The sequence below is a fragment of the Fusarium vanettenii genome, assembly GCF_000151355.1.
Source record: "Fusarium vanettenii 77-13-4 chromosome 3 genomic scaffold NECHAsca_2_chr3_3_0, whole genome shotgun sequence".
In the NCBI taxonomy this organism is placed as follows: domain Eukaryota; kingdom Fungi; phylum Ascomycota; class Sordariomycetes; order Hypocreales; family Nectriaceae; genus Fusarium; species Fusarium vanettenii.
The window spans coordinates 1,024,366-1,045,908 of NW_003315880.1; the positions used below are offsets into that span (position 1 = coordinate 1,024,366).

The following is a 21,543-nucleotide window of genomic DNA, read 5'->3' on the forward strand; positions in this document are numbered from 1 at the left end:
TGTTTCGTCTGGCCTTCTCGACGTCCATTACAGTGGGCCAGAGCCTCCAACGGCATCCGGCTTCGGCTTGGACTCCAACTGTCACGATACCCATCCCCTGGCCGGTCCCCTGCTGCCCCCCCAAGCGCTAGCAGCCCAGGCGCGGCCCCCCAGGGTGTGGTGAGAAACAAGAGCCCTCCATGGTGGGAGAGCTCATGGCGTCCCGCGTTCGCGTGGGAGGGACCGCCGCCCTCATGAGGAAGCACAAGCCTACCTACGGCGCTTCCAGGCGCGAACCTACCGTTCCCGTCGTTGACGATGGAGATAGGCACATCCGTCGACTCCACTGAATCGGCAAGATTTCGCTCCATAGGTACTAAATTCAGCACTATTCCGCGTCCACCTCCACGTGTCCCGTCTCTGTCCGTCGACTCCGGGTCTCGTCCGCCGTCCCCCGCCGTCCCCCGCCGTCTCTCCCACTTCTCTCCGCCCCTCGGCCGCGGTACGGTCTTGTCGCAACGTTTCGTTTGTTAGGCGACGTTGGGAGGAAGCATTGACGAGATGACTGGTCACTTTAGCGCAGAGCAAGAAGGCTGGCCGTGAATCCCGATCAGGGTGGCTGCACTACAGTGGCGCTTCTCAACCCCGGCCGTGATGGTGGGAGCAAATGCACGTCATGGTTCAAGAAGAGTCCCGCTAAGACAGGGAGCATGAGCATGACAGGCAGGAGGATAGCGTGGTTCCGACGCCCAGCTTGATTGGGCCTGAAGCCCTGTGGCATGTCCTCTGCGCAGCCTAGAGGCATGACGGCTTAGGCCGGTGCCCCTAAGGGCTACATGTCAAGCATCGCGGGTGGTGCAATAGCGCCGTTGATCTTCAATGCAATGTCGAAGGCGCCGTTCCTGGCCGTTTTGCCCATCAGAGCCCACCATCAAGATTACCCGAGATACCTTGGAAGCAGGCCTCTGAGACTATGGAGACGGTTTCGCTGGGATAAAATCTAGACCGCCTCTTGATCAAGCATCAGGAAGAGCCTGCTCTCAGGCTCCATTACCAGGACTGGCCCCATCTCTGCCCCATTGTGCCGCGGTACAGATCACTGTCGCATCTCAACGTCCTGTCACATGGCAGTGGTGGGGTGCTATGCGTAGATGCTACGTATTGTGGGAGAAATCATGACGGGGATGAGCACGGCTCAGCGCCAGGTAGGGACGTTGTTGGTGGTGTGGAGGTTGCAATGACTTGAGTTGAGGGAGGTGTGGTCTGCTGCGTCGCGATTCGGCTGGGGTCCATGGAGATTACATTTGCAGAACCGAGGATTTTGCATGGACCAGGAGGGGTGTGTGAGTCGAGACAATGGCTCAAGTGTCATTCTTGTCAAAGACCATCTTGCTCGTTTGTATCTGTATGTCTTTTGTCTGTCCTGCGTGGGTGAGCTGCAGCAGTCGTGGGTTCCGGTGCCTGTTTCGGAAATGAGAGAATGGGGCAAGGATAAGCATCACATCTCGTAGGTTGTTACGTACATTACCGTGGTCTTGAAAACATGGGCGGCTATTCGAAGCTTTTTGGGTGCAAGATGTGTGCTTAGACACGATAGGAAACCTACGCGCAATCAATTTATGGAGCTGTTCTAAAAATTATCATGACTAAGGCGAGGCGAGGGAACTCCCGTGGTGCTAAAGATATTTAGAATTTCGCTCCCAGCGGGTGAACATGGACAAGGTCTGTGGATATGGATGTCTTGAAGTGAGACCCGCGCCTGTGAGCTCGAATGGCCTTGAAAAACAGAGTTGAGGTGACTGGGATGTGCCCTTGTTCCCGCGTTGGACATTGGGAGGTCTCTTTTTTTCCCCATGAGATGAGATGGCGGTGGGAAATGACGAGCACTTTTTTTCCTTCCCTCATGATCCATGAATACAATACCTCCCTACCTATAGAGTACATCCATCCATCCATACCATGCAGCTCTCATTTTTCATTTTGCCGATGCAGAGGGCGCCACTGTCACATCTGCAAGGTCATCTGTAATAGTAGAATCACCAGAAGAATTAAACCGAGCATGAATGATCATAATGTTGTACAACCATCCATGGGATGGGCAGGGGTTGACAAGTGACGTCGTGGAAGGGCCGCCAGCCCTTGTCCTCCACCACCGCTGCCACCCCTCCACGACAACCCTGTCCTACACCCATCCCTCCATCCTGGGAACTCCATCCAGACACCTCCATCTTCAGACCCTAGTTTGTGGTGTTTGACACAATGGGGAAAGCCAAACTCTGCGAATTATCGACATGGTTTAGCTGGGACCCAAAGTGGTTGGCGCTTGCACAATAGCGTGGCCTGCTCCATCCGTCCATCCATCCATTGACATCCATCCAGGGCCCATTGCGACTTGGAACGTCAATGAAAGCTCGGCAGCCTCATGACGAATGACGATGGCACTATCGAGCATCCCACCAGAACACCTACCTATTTCGGGTGAGTTCGAGGATGGAGATCGACAGGCCGCGTGCGGGCACACCGAGCTAAAACAAAAAGCCACTGACAGACAGCCAACGACATCCATCTACCATCAAAAGCAGCATCAGGCTGTATCACCCAGCACCGAAGCACGCCCGTCCAGCTTGACACTCCCAGCCAGCAGGACGCAACGTACCGTACCGTACTGTACCGGCACCTCGCCTGACAAGCTGGCCATGACCCGCTTGAGAGGGATTTATGCCGCCCGGCACGCACATAGCAGAAGTCTTCAAGCCGCAACCCGAAGGCCGAGATGGTCTAGCAGCAGCAGCAGGTGGAAGCCAGGGGCGGGGGGTTTGCTGAGCTGAGCTGCCCCCCATCTTGCGCCCCAGACGGCGGTCCGATAGATCGCGATAGGGGGTCGCTGCCCTGCGCTCTGGGGGAGCAAGAGGGTGCGGCACCTTACCTGGCCTTACCTCGTGCCATGGGCTACTTACTGCCCGGCTTCGAATCCGGAAGGACGACCGGGCAAAGGTCCCTTTTTGCCTCTCCCGACAGACTGGTAACGTTGACCTCACCTGGCTTGGTCGGCTCCTTTCCGAGGCTTTTCACGGCCTTTCATTCGATAGTCTCGACATGACAATCGTGCTGCCAATGTCAAAGAGCTACCCTCACGGCCGCCTTACAAGGTCCTGGGCGGTAGCACAACCACCAAGCGAAGCCGCGCTAGGTGGGCCAGCAGGGGTGCAGCGAAAACACCCCGGCATCTTGGCAACTTTGGAAGCCCGTGACCAGGTACCGGACGTGTCCGAATTTGTGACTCCATGTTATTACGGCTGTGGCAGAAGAAACGAGGACAAGTGCCCGTGGTGAGAGCCTCAACAAAGCAAGCACAGACCGAGGCAAGCAACAACGTCAATATTATGATGAGTAATCACTCACGAGGCGCCAACTTCAGCCCAGTCTCGATCCCGAACCGGAATTCAACGGATACGCCGTCCGGTGTCCCTGTCGGGAATATCATGGAGATGCCCGAGCGCGAGATGCGGTCCTACCTGGAGCTAGTCAACGTTGGTGCCTGGGCCGTTGTCGCCAACCTCATTTGGGGAGTTTTGATCATCGCCAGCATCCACTCTAAAACAAAAACAGCAGGAACAGTTCATCACGACAGCTGGAATCACGGTAACCGCCCAATCAGCAGTAGCGCGGCTGACTCAGGTAAAAGCCCATCGTAATCCAAGACATTTTGACGGCTGGTGAGCTAAACCTTCTGCCACCACCGAAACGTTTGCTCTCCTCATTTGACGGAACAGCCTGCCGCTCTCCCCAGAACCTCGCCGGCTCCAAGAGGTGCATTTCTGTCGATTGTGATGGACAAATGAGATGGCAGCATCACCACAGTGCACCGAACTTATCAGTACTCAAGAATACCTGACCCAAGCAACCCCCGACGCCATCGCTTACTAGCCTCGCACGCACGCTCATCCCAGGGCCGTTTCTCCAGCAAGTCAGACACGACAGATGGCACGACCCGGTGGCATCATGGGTTACCAGAGGCTGGTGGGCGTTCATTGCGGTCTTCGCCTTGCATTGCTTTTTCCGGAGCGTCACACGCCACGTGGGTTTGATAGCTAACACCCACTAAAAAGTTCCAACCGACGATCCTCAGCGAAGCTACCCATTCGCTCCTTGGTTGCCGGAAGGCTCTGCTTCTCCGGCAGGATTCCTTCTGTCGGCGAACCATCTTCTTCCAAGACGGCAGGATGGGATTGCATTGTAATGTGCAAGGGCGTGTCGACGGATGGACGTGCAGAGGGATCATCGGGGCTTGCCCATGGTGATAGTCTCGTCGGCCGCTTTGACGCCGGGCGTTGACAGCAGCCTACTGCAGCTCAGTCTACTGCGAGACCGGCAGATGAGAGAGAGCCTGTCCAAGGGCCATTTGTGCCTGCAGCACCTAGCATTGACAGCACCTGGCAGCGCAAATGCACGACGCGGGTTAAGCAAGGCACAGTTGTGGACCGCTCTGGCCAAGAACTGTCCGAGATGGAGGCCACGGGAGGTCAAAGCCTGCACAGGTTGCGCAGTGCGCACGCGACTCGAATCTGACACAACCAGCCAACCACTGGATGAGCAACAATCCACTGAGATCCTGTTTCATCTCACGCTCACGATCGCTCGAGCTCGCAAACCCGCAACCAGCAACATCGTGCGCTGGCATAGATCAACAGATTTTGATTTACAACCAGACAAGGAGTCGGCTGACAATCAGCAAGAGCTCGAGCCATGGCCCACGGGTCGTGCTCTCACGCCGGATTCAAGAGGCGCACGGCACGAAGGCCGCCATTGCATGCTAAGACTTTTTAGTGTTGACGTTGTGGACACTATGAGACGCCGTCGCTACAGCCTGGCACCAGGCCTAACCCACAGTTGGTGGGTTTGCGCTCGGCTGGCTGGAGACGGGCGAAGCTAGAGAAGCAAACTGGCCAGACATGGTGATCTGACCATTACACCAACACTAACGACACACCAGGCATTGAGACATGAGCAAGACTGTGGTCACGCTCTTCAGCTGCCTCTGCTTCTGTCTGTCGCTCAGACCGCGCCGTCTCCCCGGCCGAGCGCTGCTCTCGGTACCGGAGCCAGTGAGGGTCTGGTCTTCGGCGGCGGTGTTGGCACGACGTGGGCGTTGGCTCCGCGTCCGGGACGAAGTTCCATTTCGGTCTCCTAATCCAGCCAAGGTGCCCCGGCCGACAACTGGCCAGTTTCTCAAGTTTTCGGGCACCGATTCGCTCCGGGCCGGAATGGAGACGACGGACCCAGGCCGCCGGCATATTTTCTCATTGCCATGTATACCTTGTGCTGCGCCGCAACCCAATGTTTACCGCTCTTCTGCAGCTACGCGCGTCGACACTGCCGGCCGCTGGTCCCAGGCCGTTGATGGGGATTGTGGGATGAGGCATGAGCAAGGAAGGGAAAACGGGGCCTCCGACAAGACGGACACACAAAATACGGATGTCTCCTGCATCGATGACGGTGATTTTCACGAAGCAACGATAACAGCTGCCGTGGCTCTGGACCCTGTCATCAATCAAGCATCTCATTGGGCATGTTCAACTCCGAGGCCCCCAACCTAGACATAGTCCTCGGCAATGTCATCAATCCACTCATGTCTGTACGCCAATCCCCAGCTGTTGGGGCGTGCCTGGTTTGCATCAAAGAGAAAACAGCGGGAGACAACAAGCAACTCTGGGCGGACCGCGGAGTCGGAGCAGGTATGACACCTGATGCTGCAGGATTTGGGCCGTGGACCCGGCCGAGATAAGTTATTGTTGATTCAGCCCCCGCGAGCGGCGCCTGCGTGCAGAGGGCACGCAGCAGCAAGGAGGGCGTGAGGTGTGAGAGAGAAGAAGTTCCAGACCTCATAGGCGCGGCAGATGCCCCTCTGGTTATATCCCCCATCGTCAAACGATGTTGTGCAAGTGGTGGCGTTTCTTGACACACGATCTGTCAACCAACCGAGACAAACATGAGAGGTGCATCGAATTTTTCCTTGAAGCGGAATCCCGCTGTTGGCTGTGGGTGTGGGCACAGTGATGAGAAATCGAAGGTCCATGATAGCCGGAGGGTGTCATGGATGTCGTTGCAATCCTGCCCTCACTTCCCCACGACACTAATGTGAGCTGCAAGAAATGCCAAGCGCAATTAGTCAAGGACCCCGGCAAACAAGCATCCAGGACGGGCCGTTGCCGAGTCGAGGTTCACTAACGCTCCAGGAACCCGAAGGAACCCCTGTCGGCGCCGTCTCTGCAGAACCTTGGTTCATGCTGTTCGTTCTTCTCACGCCATAATGCTTGGTCCCCTTGCAAGATGCGTCCAGTGTTTGCTCTCCAAGTTACTCGTTCCTCGTCTTCGATACCCCGTCGCAAACACATGGAACAAAAAACACAATGCATGCGCCGCAGTGGGCCTTGCCATTGCCAACTCGAGAGCCGCATTAAAAGCCACGTCGGTTGGCACATGCAGGCTCTGAGAGAACAAGAGGAGGAAAGAAGACGTCAAGGGTTCGCAGCAGACACTGAAGCGCCTGAAAGACTTTTATTTCGGTCCCATCTGGAGGTTGGCCCCAGCGAGAAGAGGACCCCTTGTCAAGGACCAGGGGTCATTCGACACCTTTGTCTTCCCGGGATCGTGCTCAAGACGGCGTCACAGGCGCATTCGAGCATTCGAGTCGGGCTGCTCGTATGCAGCTTTTCAGAAACAAAAGTCCGGCCTTGGATCCCGAAAGTCCTCAACGTCTATGCACAAGGATCTCCTCTATAATCTAATTCCCAGCCGCCACCACAGTTGAGGTAGGTGGTTTCACTTCAAGTCATGCCAGACATCCATGTTTTCTCTGCCGCTGAACCCATAACGCCCGATCATCAACGCCAGAAGTCTGGCGTTTCTTCAACTCTAGCCAATCCCAGCTCCTACTTCACTCCTCCCAGAAGCCAGGGAAGAGGTACTCGACACGCTTCATCGCCTCGGGGTCCCGGCCTTCGGGCTTGGTCATAAACTTGACAGCGCCCTGGGACGCACCCTGCCAGTGCTTGGCCAGGACCAAGTCACTGTTGTCGAGGTCGGCAAGACGGTCCAGGACGGCTCCCACTAGGCGCTTGGCGTTCTTGCTGTTGGCCTTCATGTACTTTCCAACCATCTCGACGTTGACATCCTCGAAAGAGTGCCAGCAGTCATAGTCAGTGGCCATGGCAATCACCTGATAGGCCATCTCAGCCTCGCGGGCGAGCTTCGCCTCGGGAAGGGTTGACATGTTGATAACCGATCCACCCCACGATCGATACATGTGCGACTCGGCGCGGGTTGAGAATTGGGGTCCCTCTATGTTACTCGTCAGATCATGACCAGATTTCTCGGCAGGGATCTATGTCTTGCTTACCCATGACGATGACCGTGCCCTTCTCGTGCAAGACAACGCCGTCTCCCTCCATATGCTCAGCGCACGTCTTGACCACTTTGGCAAGGCCCGCATCAAAGGGATCGGCGAAGCCGACGTGTCCAACAACACCGCCCTCGAAGAAGGTGAAGGGGCGGACACCCTTTGTGCGGTCGATGACCTGGTCCGGAACTACAAAGTCCATGGGCTTGATCTCCTCCTGCAGCGAACCGACGGCGGAGAAGGCGATGACGCATCGGACACCGATATGCCGCAGGGCAGCGATATTGGCTCGGTTGGGGACTTCGTGGGGGGCAAACTGGTGGTGGATGCCATGGCGGGCGAGGAAGGCTACGTTGACGCCCTTGTGGGAGAGGATTTGGATGGGCGACGCGGGAGCACCCCACGGTGTGATGGGGTTGAGGGCGGCGATGGGCTCAAAACCCTCGAGCTGGCCAAGACCAGTGCCGCCAATGACGGCAATATGGACGGGCTCTGAGAGAACGTGTCAGTTTGCGCTTCGGCCTATTCGGTGAAGATCCGGTGAAGGAGCTGGCTGTTGGACGCACTGTCAAAGGTCGTGGGGAGGTCACCCATCTTGGCGGCTGTAATCGAGGAGCGGGCTCGGAGCTGGGCTAGGGGCGATGTCGGGGAGAGGAGAACGGCGTCGATGAGGAGGAAAGAAGTTGTTGTCGTCGCTTGGAGGGGGACACAGATATTTCTCGTGCCCGACGCTGACGAGAACCTTTACCCCACCATGGATAACGTCCCAAGCTTGCGTGCTCCATGGAGGGGTCGTGGGCCTCACAGGGCTCTTTCATTGGTTCGGCACGTTGGGCATTATCGACCTTGAAAGGGACATGGCACGCGGTTGTATAAAAGCTTGAGACAGCAGGACAGACGGTTACGCTTAGTTAAATCAATAAAGAGTACTCAATTAGTAATCTAATTATGAGCTAAATAAGAGATAAGAGGGGGGGAAAATATACTAAATCTTTGAGTATTTTATTTATTATATTTAGGGACTTTTATTTACCTCGGAAAATAAAGATCGTTGATTCTGTGTCTTATGTTTTTCTGCGAACGCGTGCATGGCTCTTACAACAGGATCGATAGGACAGAATAAGGTTTCTCACGTTCAGTTCTTTCCAGGGGCCAATAGGAAATGTTCCTACAGGTTTCGAGTTCAACGAGGACAAGGCTTGGGGAAGTTGCGTTGGCACTTCAGGGTAAGTTTTGAGGTTATGATATCATCGCGAGACTCTGGATTTCTTCTTCCTTGTGAGTATTTTTCGATCTTGATATCACCTACTTACCTACTTATCTATACATCTCATATTGTCACAGAAGTACGGCGTGAGTTTACTCCTGGCGGGGTGCTTACAAGCCTTCTGTCGCTTTGGTGGTTTAACGTTGATACTCCGGATGTGCCGGTTGTATGAATGTGTGTAGGTTAAGTCGCATCCCCAGCCCGAGTCATCAAAGTGCCCATATCTCAGCAATTAGAAGAAAATCACACAGGCTCCTAAATAATAACTGATTGCCGATGCCATAACTCTATTTGCTTTTAGTCGAGAACAATAACATTGGAAAGTGGCAATCGCATATTGTGAATTACAGGCTACCACGGCTACTTCGTCGTTCTCCTCAGGTGCTGACCAAGCCGGCCAAAATTTTCCGCGCCCCGCCAAAACTTAGGTCACCACAACATCCGGTCAACTACCAGCAACACATTTGATATCAGCCGTCCTCATATTGAAGACATACAAGGACGCCATGACACGCCTACCCGATTATGTTAGCCTACCGGTAGAGGCTCAAGAAGATGGCTCCGGGGAGACCATCGAGGAGCGATGCTTCTCGGCCGCCCTCATCTGCCTCGAGGGCCACTACACCCAGTCACCCCCTATGGGACCTCAAACATCAGCAAAAGTGAGCGCGATGATCTCAAAGACCCTGGAAAAGACACACACGCTGCGAAAGGCTCGGTAAGTGACTCGCACCCACAAAGAGCTTCATCACTGATTTTGGCCTGTAGTGAGGCAATCTCGAGGAATGTGGGGATCTGGATCTGGCTCACTAGAATTTTTGCCGCTGCCATCCCAAGCCTCACGACTCGATCTGTGGGACCTCTGTCGAGTCTCAACGACCCAGAAAAGGGCGTCACGCCGCAGGAGAGTACGGCCTGCATCGTCAACCACCATGCGTCCATCAAGGAGGACCTCGGAATCCTCATCAAGCTCATGCACATTGCCCGCAACCTCCTCGTTAATGCCGAGCCCGAGGTGCCTCAAGATATCTGCGCGGCGGTGCATTTCGACCAAATGGTTTACCAGACAATCATCCTCTGCGTCAACGTTACCAGCAAGGGATACGACGGCGAGATTATCGACGAGAACCAGAGGCTCAAGTTGACCGATGTCACAGAACTTTGTGAGTTTGGCCTTCCAGTTACTCATCCAGATGGCCTTCAACTAACTCGCCCTAGACAAGAAGCTGCTTGTAACCTCACTACAACAGGCGCACAACTGGACAGCCAAACATGATAGAAACAAGATGTCTTTCTGGTTCGACGTCCTCTTTGACGACGACGGTGCGCTCTCTGGCCCTGAGGAAGCTATGGGCGATGGCTCAGGGTTCCGCCCAGATGTCGCAAAACGTCAGGTTCAGCACTGGCTTGATCGCAATTCCAAGATGTGTGATACTGCGAGGAAGCTTCTTAAGGATTACGCCGAGAATTACGCAGACAAGCCTCCTGGAAACCTCGCTCCTATTCGACCCTTGGCTTGGAACTGGCTCCCTGACGGCTCTGTGGATGTTCCAGCTGATATGACCAATCCTGAGGAGAAGATCAACCCGATCTGGAAGCCAGATGAGTCGGACAAGTTCGAGCAAGACCGCGCGTATGGCCGCGTCTCTCGAGAGATCGACACATGGTGGCTTAATGCTCGGGACCCCAACTACGAAGACTGGGTGGCTGGAATGCCCTCTGTAGAGCTTGCCCAGACACGTACGGAGCACTGCCGCAACAACCTGGTTCACCGATATGCTCACTCTTGCGGAACAGACCATTCTCCACCGCCTGGAGTTGTGGAGGAGGAAGAAGAGCTTTCTGATCATGAGCATTGTCATCACTGTGAGCACGAGCACGAGCATGATCATGAGCATGATCACGACCATGATCACGACCACGAACACGATCATGGCCACGAACACGGTCATGACCACGATGACCACGATGACCACGAATGCGAGTGCGAATGCGACCATGACCATGGCCATCACCATCATCACCACCACCATGATCACGAGTATGCTCATGACTATGTTGAAGACATGATGGACGATGAAGATGCCGATGACGACGAATCTTATGGAGAGGGGCCGTTGACTGGCTTGTTGACTGAAGTACCAAATATCTTGGATCCAAAGCAAATTGAGGCTTTGCACATGATTGTCAAGTCTTGTATTCTGGACAATGCTGGTTCTGGGCTTACCAGGGCGGGCGAAAACTTGCAAAAGACACGATGCCGCATGTTCCTGGCGCTCGATTGCGGCAAGAGTCTTCTGCGGGAGATGCTAGTCTTTATCGCCGTCTGGGAGAAGGATGAGCAGTCGCTCATTTTCCAGGTGACAACTCAGATTGTGGAGGCACTTCATCACAGCGCCTTGATTCCCTATGCGTGGAACTCTCTGCGCATCTCCAAGGACATCATCTCACCTGCACAGACTGTCTTGTTGCGACTTGTCAACCACATGTTTAGAGCCCGAGTCAACAATCCTTCTTCCCAGGAGTCAAAGGACAATGCTCGGGATATCAAGCTGGTGCATTTCTTCTTCAGCTTCTTCCGGAGCCGTATTGTCCCCGAGTGCGCAGCGCTCATGCATCTTCAAGCTCAGATTCGGGAAGAGAACTGTGACCCGGGTGATTTTCCCGTGGACAGCTGGGATATGGAGCGTGCTAAGGATGGTCTCGCTCAGTATCTCGATTTCCTTACTACGGTTGCCGAGATGATGGACACACGGGCCAAGCTTATTGAGTGGGAGGCTGTTTACGATCTCATCACCATCTTGAGCGGACTTGAGGCTGGAGTACCCAAGAAACCTCTCATCGAACTTCCAAAGCGATCACCTCGGAACGAGACTGGTAGCAACCCCATGGTCGAACGTCCATACTCTACCGCAGATGATGGTCTTCCCCCGTCGCCACCACCGCCACCTTTGCAAGAACCAGCCCACAAGTTTCCCTGGTCTGGAATCAAGGGTCAGATCTTCACCATCATCGCCACACTTTTGCAGCCGCCTCCTGGACAGAGCAGCCCTGGCAACCCTGATGTGCAGATGCAGATGGTCAAGTACAACGGAATAGTGCCATTGCTGAACTGCTGCGCCTACGACGACCACAACCCTTTCGCGAAAGAGCGAGTGACCATCTGCCTAAAGTGGTTGTTGGATGGGTGTGAGGCAGCAAATAACTTCTTCCGCGAGCTCGTCAATCTTTCACCACCACCCAACCTGAGACCTCCACCTGGAGGTACTACGGTGTCAACAATAAGGGTCGACGGTATTCAGGGAGAGGTCAAGGTCCAGGTTCGTTCGGGCACATCTGCGCCGGGAGCGCAGGACACTGCAGATATTGTGGATGGGACAGCAAGGCTGAACCTCAACCAACCGAGTGGGCGAGGTAGCATCGAGGACGACTTCATGGCTTAATGGAGTTGGCTGGTAGAAAGGGCAGTTCGACAGAGTGATGGCCTGAGCAGCAAATCGGATTTTCAGGGTTATTGAGGCCGACCAGTTGACAATGGATGGGTGCCTGCCCAGTTGGAAAGGGCTGAGTGTCATCAGCATACCATCTCATGATGATCAGGTGTTTCCATGTGCCCCATTGCATTTTGTTCATAGCCTCGTCAGGCTTCGCTTCTTGGAGGCATTACAATGGCCGGGCGGAGTTTTGGGGGCTAGTGTATGACACTTGTAGAGTCATGATGGAGGAATGGAGACTTACGAAGCTCGACGCGTTCGCGCACAACGCGTGGATGCAGCATACTCCTGTTGTAGCATTTCTGTATGACGATCCAATCAAGTACAAGTTGAACCCTAGATCTTTGCCATGCTGACAATGTGTGTGGTTCAAAGCCTTGAAAGAACGAATCGAGAGGCGATGTACCAACCAGCCTTGTGTAAGACGACACAGTCCAGATGATTATTGATGTTTTTGCACCTGCTTTTGCCTGGGTCGTATCTTTTGTTTCTGTCAACGCGCGGCGTGGGATAGGCGTTCGTATTTGTAACAGACAGCTTCAAGATGGGATAGACGCCCCCCCCCCCCCCCCCCCCCCCAGAGCCTGACTCCCTTCTTACACATTCGAAGGTGGTGTAGAGGTTGTCCTCAATGAGCAAATATCTGCAGTACATATACGGAACCGGATAATTTTACGATGTTGCCTGCCGGTGAAGGCATAACACACCCTCTTCCCGGCGGGCCGGGATGATCAAGCACCCATGTCAGCAGGCATGCCACCACGAGCCACAGCGAAGTTTCCCGGTCATCCGACACGTTTTTAACTGATATAAGAGGCTATTAAATATTGAAACTGGCACATGTACGCTGCCAGAACACATTGATAGCACTGTATACAACGTGTTGACTGTGGACGGATGCCGAGTTGCGAGATGGTTCAAGGAGCGTTCGGTACATGACAAGTTACACCCGATACAAAGAACCGTTGGAGCCGACCCGACCTGTCAGATCGGTAGCGTATTGACATACATAACCTACAGGGCTGATCTTACGAGAACAAGGAAGAAGTTGGTTACACGGCGTAGTCCGATACGACCCCTGCCTGGGATGGTTGTTGCATCTGACACCAACTGACTTGCATATTGCCATCGGCCTTATGCATATGGGGCAATGGTGTGGCCACCTGACACGCAAGTGGTACCCGGATGAAGTGACTTGGATGTATAGTTTGTTAAGTTGTTGGGGGAGACGAAGCATCAAGCATAGCACCTGGGATGGATGTGAGAGGGAATAAATATGGTCTTGCTCGATGTGGGATAAAGATTGAACGAAACAAAGATTATGGGAAGATTAGAAAATGGTTTAATATTTAATAATGTATGCCCGGTTAAATATTTACGTATAAGCCGACCCTTTTCCAGACTACGCCTATAAACTACGCCTACAACAAAGCCGTGATTACAACATGGTGATAAAAACAAGTCAATTGGGTTCCGTATATATCTGTCAGAGTCCCATATTCGACTCCAGGCTCTCTACATGGCATTGCATTGCCTGAGGGCCTCCGCACGTCGTCTCCGCTGCGCAACCTGTTGTTGCTTGCGAGGCTTCTTCTGACCCGACCTCTTGTTCGACTTGTGTCCCGAGTTCATCCTCATCCAGCATTGCTGTACCGGCGTCTCCCAGTCATGCCTGAGAAATATAATATCGTAACGTGGTCCGTACAAGACTCGATGGGTCGTGACTTGGGCCTCGTCGGTGTTGGCGAATCGGGAGAGGAGCTGCACCTCTGTGCTGGCGTCTATTTCCGGTAGGGCTTTGTCGGGACCGAATTGGTCGGCGTGCAGCTTTTGGAGGTAATTGAGCCCGATGAAGCTTGACTCGCCGTCGTTGGTGAGGTGTAGTACGTTGGGGTTTTGAGAGTGGTAGGACGGCTCGGTATCGGTGAGGTTGGAGGTGATAGTGTGATTAGGGGATTTGATGGATACTAGGGAGACCTCGTAAGGGGGGAAAGACGGCTGGGGAGACATTGTTTATGTGTAGAGAATGGATCTGGTCGGTCTGTCTTGATGTTCAAGTCTTCATGGTCCATGGGTTACCCGGTCTTGAAATATAGACTTGACCGCTGTGGTTTCGCTAATTTGTAATTACAATGATGCTCTATTTCACAGTTGAGCGCAAGGAGGGGGGCCTCGAAGTGGCGTGGGACGGTCTGTATAAGGGGGGGCCAACTACATCTGGGATGCACCTTATCAGCTCAGCGAATTACCTGCAATGGCCCCCATACGGTTGTCTTGTTTCTGTCGAGTTGCTCCGAGGCCCCCGCCACCCTAGCCCTGTGCAGCGTTATAACCAAGTCATGACCGACCTTGATCATCATTTAAGTGAGCACCAACAGCCTCCTCTCTATGCGTTAGCAAATCAAGGGCCTTGAAACAGAAGCTAGCAAGGGGTGTGTGTGACATGGACCAACCGGATTTTGACGGGCAATTCGCGTCAAGACGGTTGCAAAAAACTGCACTTTGAGAGTTCCTAGATCAGCTGTGGGCGTTTGCCAGGACAACTTGGAATCATTTCTGCATCTTGCATGGTAGTGGCTGCATGCCGAACAGGCTTGGCATCAACCGAGACAGCGTTGCAAAAGATGACTGCCCAATCAGGTACATAGGTTATTAACCAATCATGGTCTGAGGAACGGCTCGCGACCTTCATTGGATATTACCATCTCAGCTGCGTCAGTGCCTTTTGTAATTTGGTTCAACTTTGGAGCAATGTGCAGCCCTACGAACGAATCATTTTATTCTAGTATTGGAGTCATCTTCAGCTGATGTAAATCTTTATTGTAATTTAGTTCAACTTGGAGCAATGTGCAACAAAAGTGCAGCAATGTGCAACCCTACAAACGAATCATTTCTTCTAGTGTTGGAGTCATCTTCAGTTGATGCAAGTTTTCCATTGTGCAATTGACATGTCCAAGTTTAAGGGCCAAATTTTGTTCTGCCGGTGTTGAAGCCTACCTAGCGAAAACACCTTGGACTCGATACAATTGGATCCAGGCTGAATGAGCTGGAACACGCCCGTGGCCGTCACCAACCTTTTAACAGGTTTTCAACCCCTGACGCGACTTGTTCTCACCTGTATTGTACGTTTACCAGTGTCCGAGGCATAATGTGTTGGTTCTGTAACCCTCGACAGCCTCACTTTCACCCTCCTCAACATGAACCTCGGCTGGAAGAGCACGAGAAATGAAACCTCACCATGAGAGACTGATTCACTGTAGATGTGCCATATCGAAGGACTCATGAAGCGTCGACGAAATCCCCAGCCCCCATATTTCCAGAACCGATGTAATGACACACGCTCTCTCCTGAGAAAGGCTTTTGTGCAAAACCTGGAGCACGATTTTATGGTCTCTAGGCGGTATCGTTCTGAACGGTCCAAGACATGGCAATCCAGCTCTTCGTCTGATAGTCAGGAGTCATCTGCCGCCCTGTCACTCGACGAATACGTCAAGGCTTTTATCGGTGATGAATGCACCGAGGAGAAGGAGGATACTTCTGGGACCTGCAGACCGAGGAGGAATCACACGCCACCAGCCTCTGAGGGCCTTGACACTCGGCGAGGTCCAAGATCCTCTAGCCCTCTCCACGTGAACCGAATAGAGGAGTGTTCGACATCTGCTTTCTCCATCAGTGACGAGCATGCGGACTGGACCCAACATGGCTGTCACAATCACCATCAACTATCGGGCTTCCAGATACGCGACCAAGGGGGCGGCTGGGAACACGTCCGAGTCCATCTTGATCTATCTTCAAGACAATCCCTTGTCAGCGAGGACACAGTCCATCGGCTAGGGATGTCGCTGGCCCCGATGCCACCGGGCTGCTCGCGCTCCATCTCGTCGACTTGCCTCGGCTCAGTCGAGTTGAAGTGGTGGGCAAAGGTCGAAATACGCACTTCGATGGGCATGTCCATGTCGCCCGTGTCGGTAAACCTAGCGAGCACAAAGTTGCTTCCCGTGGGTATGGACATTCTCATTGGGAAGGGCCTCTTTGACAGGTGCTTCACAGCGCCGCCTTTCATGTCAATGAGCCCTGAAACTTGGATATCGACATGTTCAACTATAGATGATCCCATTTGTCCACCAGACGATGGCACCAAATTTACTCCGGAGCATCTCAACCACCCTCAATGCTCAATCTCCCAGCCCGACAGCGATATAGGATCCTCCTGGTATAGTTTGTGTGGTTCGACACTTGAGTTATCGAGCATTTTTATGTAGTATCAACGACAAGAAACGAATGTTTTGTCAAGGGCTTGGGGAGGTTGCAAGCGAGGCATTCTAGCCGAGCAGGGGGAGCAAAGGATCTACAATAGGGGTAATACCAGGTAGAGAGAATAACGCTTACATGGTTGTATCAAGCTGACTGGTGCATGAACTGCACCATGTGTTGCCTCTTCACCCCCCAGCCGGGATCTTCAGCGATGCTAGCTAAGCCAATGGATACCAATGAGCGAGACGGGACCGGGGAGGCGTTTGATGATAAGCAGGACTGTACCCAATCTCGATTCTCCAAGTGAGCCTATTGACGCCACGGCGCGGCAGAGCTGTGATTTGGCCAAGGCAGCATCAAGCTTCTCAGCCAGATAGATCCCTCACAACCCAAAGATCCGCGGTCCGCTGAGGATGCAGCCGAATGACAACCCACTACTGAGACATGGCTGACTAGACCTTCTCAGCGAGCCAGACTCGACCCTTTCATGGAACCTGTGGGTGTGTCCAACAATGAGGCCTAACCTGCGGGCTAGGGTTTGAGGCCCTCTACACAGCAGCAATGGACGCCAGCGAGATGTTGTCATATCTGGTATCGTCTTGAAATCATTAGTTTTATATACATGTAGGTACCGGGATCATGATAAAACCCCAAAACACGCTGCCATGAGCAATGTCCCTTGCTCAAAACAACCCAACGCCTATATTTTATCCAACCAGTAGAAATTAAACCATCATGGCTCCAAAACCAGCCATGCCAGCAAAGGCCACCACCATCCCAGGCCTAGGCGCATTCCAAGCTCCAGCGTCGGGTGTCTCGGTGGCCGTGAACACGCCTGTCAAGTCACTCGTTGGCGTGGCCGTGACCGTGACTGTGCTGGCTTCCGTGGTAGTCTTGGCATTGAGAGGCCAGTCCCCAGAAGACGAGTACAGCACGCCGTTGATGACGACACCATCGTTATCGATGGCCAGCTGCTGCGCGTCTTCGTCACAGGTGCCACCGTAGTCGCGGACGTAGCATGTTGGCTTCATCTGCTTGGGCAGAGTATCCGTGTGCGTAGCGTTTGCGTCACCCGACGTGTTGTACGACGCGGCGTCAATGTCCTTACCCGTCGACACCGACGTTCCCATTATAATCCGGGCAAACACCTGAAACGCCGTTTCCGGCTGGTAGGCTGGCACTGCGTGCCCAGCTTGGTAGATGCGGCTGAAGGACAGGTTGCCAAATTGACGAACAACACCACCGATATATGACTCGTTGACAATGATGGGCGCATAGCCGGCCTCAGGGAAACCGGTGCTGTACGCATTGCCTGCTTCCTGGGCGATGTTCTTGGACACGGCTTCACCACCCATCCAGTTGCAGATGTAGTCCCTGTCACCGTACATGAGGCCGATCCGCACACCCTGGTTTAGGAGAGCGGCAAGGCGCGGGATATTGCCATCGCGAGCGATGTCTCCCGTCTCGGCAAACTCGTAAAATACATTGGTATTGGACATGGTGTAGTTGACAGGCGACCCTATGGCACGGTGCACTTCAGCCTGGTTGAGGTACTCCTGGAACATCATTGGCGGGAAGGGGTCCGCGTAAGGGGCAGCCAGGTCATAAGCGCCTCGATCTGAGCTGAAGTAGGCGTTTTGGATGTCGAGGCACTCGTCCCTAGCCTTGGAGCACACCGTGTTGACGGCATCTTCGTCGCCCTCGCCCTCGGGATCGCCTAAACTGACAGCAGTGCCACACTGATGAAGGAGGTCGCGACAGCCGCCCTCGGAAGAATACTTGTCGAGATAAAAACTGGTATCGGTCGGAGACATGGCCTTGTAATTGTACGAGTTCTCGCTGGCAAAGATGGGGTAAAAGGGCACTTGGGTTTCCATGTCGACACAGCCGTTGACGATGCCCAGCGACTTGAGATGGACATCAATGGTTGAATTGCTCGGTAGTTCTCCATTCTGGCGTCGGACGTTTTGCTCCTGGAAGGTCTCGGCGAAGACGGGCCCATAACGACCGCCGTAACTCTCAGCAAAGAGGTTGATGCCGAGAGAACTGTTTCGACCGCGCGAGGAAGGTTGATACTGTGGAAAGGTAGTCAAGAATCCCTGGACCATATGCCATACCGCCATGGCAGCCGTCTGGGTCGTGTTGGCAGTGTGTTCCCTATCACCAGAGCTAAATGTGCCATTGCGGAAGACCCATTCAGGGTAATTGGGATTGGGCACAGGAGGCACTTCGACTGTGCCCCGAGCAAAGTTGGTGGTGCCTCTGGTGGGAGAATCGTAAGAGAAGCCTACTTGGTTAGGCTAGAATAGTTACTGGTCAGTATTGTAAGTTGATACCAGCCAAGCTGTACACACCTGATCAATGAAGAGCATGTTGGAAGCGCGATCCCAGCCCCATTCGCGAGCAACAGTGTCGTAGTCATCCAAGCCCTTCTCGACAACCTCACAGGGTCCATTGCCAGTGAAGAATCCATACATGGAGCTAGACCCAGGTCCGCCATTGAGCCAGATGGTGAGGCTCTCGGTTCTCTCGCGGGCCTCAACAAACCAAAAGAATAGATTGGTTGGATAGTCACCGGGAACCGAAACCCAACCCGTGTACTGTTTTTGCGAATCGAAAGCTGTTGCGCATGCGCCTTCGGGGACTTTATAAGATACTGTGACATTGCGGTTTGCAGGTGAACGGACGACGGTGAGGTTGCGCGCCTCGGCGTCGGAGCGAGGGATGAATTGCGCCGAAGTATGGAATGCGAGGAGCGGAATTAAGAGCAAAAGCCGCAGATGCAGATGCAGAGAGAGGGACAAGATGAGGGGAGGCGCCATAACGGCAGGCGGCCAACGTCTGGCGTGGCGGTCGAGTGTGTCCGGTGGTGAGAGATTCTGTGGTGGGAGTCGTCGTCATTCAACAACAGGCTAGTAAGCAAACTGACGACGACGCATCACAGAACAAAACAATGCTGTAGAGAGACATGAAAAGTCCGGGACGAGACACGACACAAGCGACTGAGACAGAGACAGCTCCCGAGACACGGGGTAAAGCGAGAGGAAAGCAGAAATGCAAAAAACGAGATGAAAAAAGAAGGGATAATGGTACGTAAAAAGAAGGAAAGGAAGAAAAAGCCTTGTCGGATGGTACATGAAGGGGAGAATAAACGAGGCTCTGCCAACAATGGATCGAAGGAAGGAAGCTACGCGCAAGCTGACACCCCCTCACTGGCTGTCTTCCATCGTCTGTGCCTTGCATCGCCTCCCTCTAGGGGGATTTTCGGGCGTTGAGCGCTGGGGTTACAGTGGGGATCGGCGCCTAGAGACAGCGGAGTGGCTGGCCCATGGTCATGTGGGGAGCTTCGTAAGGCTCACACGAACGAGCTCTGTTCATGGTGAAGCAACGGTGAAGCTTGGACAAGTTAGGTGGATGACTGGCGTCGATATATATGGCTAGAATGGCTTATAAAAGGATTCTTCTTCTTTCTTAGCTTCTTTTTCCCACTCTCTTTGGTTGAACTCTTCAAGACACTTCATCGCACATGCCAATTCATCAACCTTGCACGTGCGGCTGATCGTTAGCTGCAATGGATGCAAATCTCCAACGGCACATGTTTCCAGCAGGGGTCGGCCCGTCGCCGTGCGTAGCAACGGATGTTTGACGACGGTTGCAGTAAGCAAAGAGCGGAATGGAAGTGAATTAACCCGACCATGCTGTACCCCAAGTAATCTCTTGAGAGCCTGCAATCTCATCATGACTGCCTACCTAGGAAGAAGCATCTCACATCTTACCAACCGAAACAGCCATCACTGGGATTGTGATCCCATGACGTGATGTCTCCCTTGCCAAAGCTCAGCTCAGCTATGGTTCGTGAGTGAATACGACCGAGCCAATTATAAATTTGGCCTGTTGATCGTTTCAGATATCGCATTGGTAGCGTCTACAGCAAGAACTTCGTGACTGTTTTTTAATACCAGAGTACAACCTCATCTATGCGCCTTTTCCGTTACACCAAAGGTAGATTATACAGTTATATCACATTTCCCATCACAGCTCTCCCGTCTTGCGCACCGCGAAAAAGTAGTTGCCCACCTTCTCGCTGCCCTTCACCTCCTTCCAGCCCAAGCCTGGCACGTACACGACGCCCTGCACCATGGGATGACTCCATCCCTGGTTCGCGAGGAAGTGCCGCAGCTCCTCCTCGTTGAGGTACTTGTTCCAGTCGTGCGTCCCCTTGGGTACCATACCCAGCACGTCCTCGGCTATGAAGTTGGTCGTGAACCAACTCATCCATGTTCGCGCGATGGTGCTCATGACAAGCCAGCCTCCCGGCTTGACGAATGGCCGCACCTTTTCCAGGAATGCGGCCGGCGCATCGACGTGTTCGATCACCTCGAACAGAGAGACTACATCATAGGCCTCCTCGGGTGTCGCGGGCACGGGTAGGTTCTCAATCGATGTCTGGCGATATTCGAGCTTGTTGCGCAACCCTGGGTCCCTGCGGGCGTGGGCTCGGGCTACGGCTAGCACTTCGGGGGTAGGGTCGATGGCGGTGACGCGCCGGGTCGTCGGCAGTCGCGCGGCGCTCTCGGCAAAGATGCCGCCGCCACAGCCGATATCGAGAAAGGTAAGATCGGTCGTCGCGGGAGCATCGGCCTGGGCACTGTGACAGGCGCGGATAAAGTCGTGACGAAGAGGGTTCATGAGATGAAGGAGTCGCGAAGAACCATGGGGATCCCACCAGTCTGCGGCGAGGGCGTTGAAGTGTGAAACCTCATCAGGGTTCACGGAGGAGAAGTTCGAAGAGGAGGAGTTGGAGGAGGTTGTAGAGCTCCATCTTGGCGCTGCGACGGAGGTGCCGATGATGCGGAGGGAGGGTGGTGGGATGGCCGATGATAACACTGGCCGTCGACCCGATCGGGCCAGACTTCGGAGCAAGGCACCCGCCGGCCGGGACGGAGCCGGCATGGTTGGTGGTTAGAGAAGAAAGGAGGATTTGTGTGGTTGGTGATGCAACCAGCCCAAGACGTCTGTGGTGCGAGGGTATCAGAGGATGACAAAGCCGCCCGCCGGAGAAAAAAAGACGAACAGTGGGGTCTCGAGACGGGAAAATCAATCGATTATCCAGTGACAAGATACAATTCAACAACTCGGCTCTCTTTCCG

General features: G+C 53.8%; 5 protein-coding genes across 5 annotated transcripts; 1 reads left to right on the plus strand and 4 right to left on the minus strand.

The window, feature by feature from the left end:
- Window positions 1-6,690: 6,690 nt before the first annotated feature.
- Window positions 6,691-8,048, minus strand: NECHADRAFT_67177 (uncharacterized protein). The gene is made up of 3 exons (XM_003052977.1): window positions 7,945-8,048; window positions 7,379-7,870; window positions 6,691-7,320 (listed from the first exon to the last, which is right to left on the minus strand). Exons 1-3 carry the CDS (start codon window positions 7,970-7,972, stop codon window positions 6,917-6,919), a joined length of 924 nt encoding a protein of 307 aa, XP_003053023.1. The 5' UTR covers window positions 7,973-8,048; the 3' UTR covers window positions 6,691-6,916.
- A 1,046-nt stretch (window positions 8,049-9,094) lies between these two features.
- Window positions 9,095-12,477, plus strand: NECHADRAFT_67181 (uncharacterized protein). The gene is made up of 4 exons (XM_003052484.1): window positions 9,095-9,363; window positions 9,414-9,808; window positions 9,864-10,462; window positions 10,631-12,477. The coding sequence occupies exons 1-4, from the start codon at window positions 9,152-9,154 to the stop codon at window positions 12,086-12,088; spliced, it is 2,664 nt and encodes an 887-aa protein (XP_003052530.1). The 5' UTR covers window positions 9,095-9,151; the 3' UTR covers window positions 12,089-12,477.
- A 1,177-nt stretch (window positions 12,478-13,654) lies between these two features.
- NECHADRAFT_77619 (uncharacterized protein) lies at window positions 13,655-14,149 on the minus strand (the record flags this gene model as incomplete). Its single annotated transcript, XM_003052978.1, has 2 exons — window positions 13,655-13,811; window positions 13,845-14,149. 2 exons carry the CDS (start codon window positions 14,147-14,149, stop codon window positions 13,655-13,657), a joined length of 462 nt encoding a protein of 153 aa, XP_003053024.1.
- A 2,825-nt stretch (window positions 14,150-16,974) lies between these two features.
- NECHADRAFT_58943 (uncharacterized protein) lies at window positions 16,975-19,422 on the minus strand. The gene is made up of 2 exons (XM_003052979.1): window positions 18,748-19,422; window positions 16,975-18,693 (listed from the first exon to the last, which is right to left on the minus strand). The coding sequence occupies exons 1-2, from the start codon at window positions 19,213-19,215 to the stop codon at window positions 17,119-17,121; spliced, it is 2,043 nt and encodes a 680-aa protein (XP_003053025.1). The 5' UTR covers window positions 19,216-19,422; the 3' UTR covers window positions 16,975-17,118.
- Window positions 19,423-20,425: 1,003 nt separating this feature from the next.
- Window positions 20,426-21,346, minus strand: NECHADRAFT_35351 (uncharacterized protein; the record flags this gene model as incomplete). Its single annotated transcript, XM_003052980.1, has 1 exon — window positions 20,426-21,346. One exon carries the CDS (start codon window positions 21,344-21,346, stop codon window positions 20,426-20,428), a length of 921 nt encoding a protein of 306 aa, XP_003053026.1.
- Window positions 21,347-21,543: the final 197 nt, after the last annotated feature.

Coding starts and splice junctions, on each gene's coding strand:
- NECHADRAFT_67177 (XM_003052977.1), bottom strand. CDS start 7,972: ATGGGTGACCTCCCCACGACCTTTGACA. Junction 7,871..7,944: donor CCTCCCCACGACCTTTGACA/GTGCGTCCAACA, acceptor ACGTTCTCTCAG/AGCCCGTCCATATTGCCGTC. Junction 7,321..7,378: donor GGGCACGGTCATCGTCATGG/GTAAGCAAGACA, acceptor CGAGTAACATAG/AGGGACCCCAATTCTCAACC.
- NECHADRAFT_67181 (XM_003052484.1), top strand. CDS start 9,152: ATGACACGCCTACCCGATTATGTTAGCCTACCGGTAGAGGCTCAAGAA. Junction 9,809..9,863: donor GACCGATGTCACAGAACTTT/GTGAGTTTGGCC, acceptor AACTCGCCCTAG/ACAAGAAGCTGCTTGTAACC. Junction 10,463..10,630: donor ACCATTCTCCACCGCCTGGA/GTTGTGGAGGAG, acceptor CACGAATGCGAG/TGCGAATGCGACCATGACCA.
- NECHADRAFT_58943 (XM_003052979.1), bottom strand. CDS start 19,215: ATGGCGCCTCCCCTCATCTTGTCCCTCTCTCTGCATCTGCATCTGCGG. Junction 18,694..18,747: donor ACATGCTCTTCATTGATCAG/GTGTGTACAGCT, acceptor TAACTATTCTAG/CCTAACCAAGTAGGCTTCTC.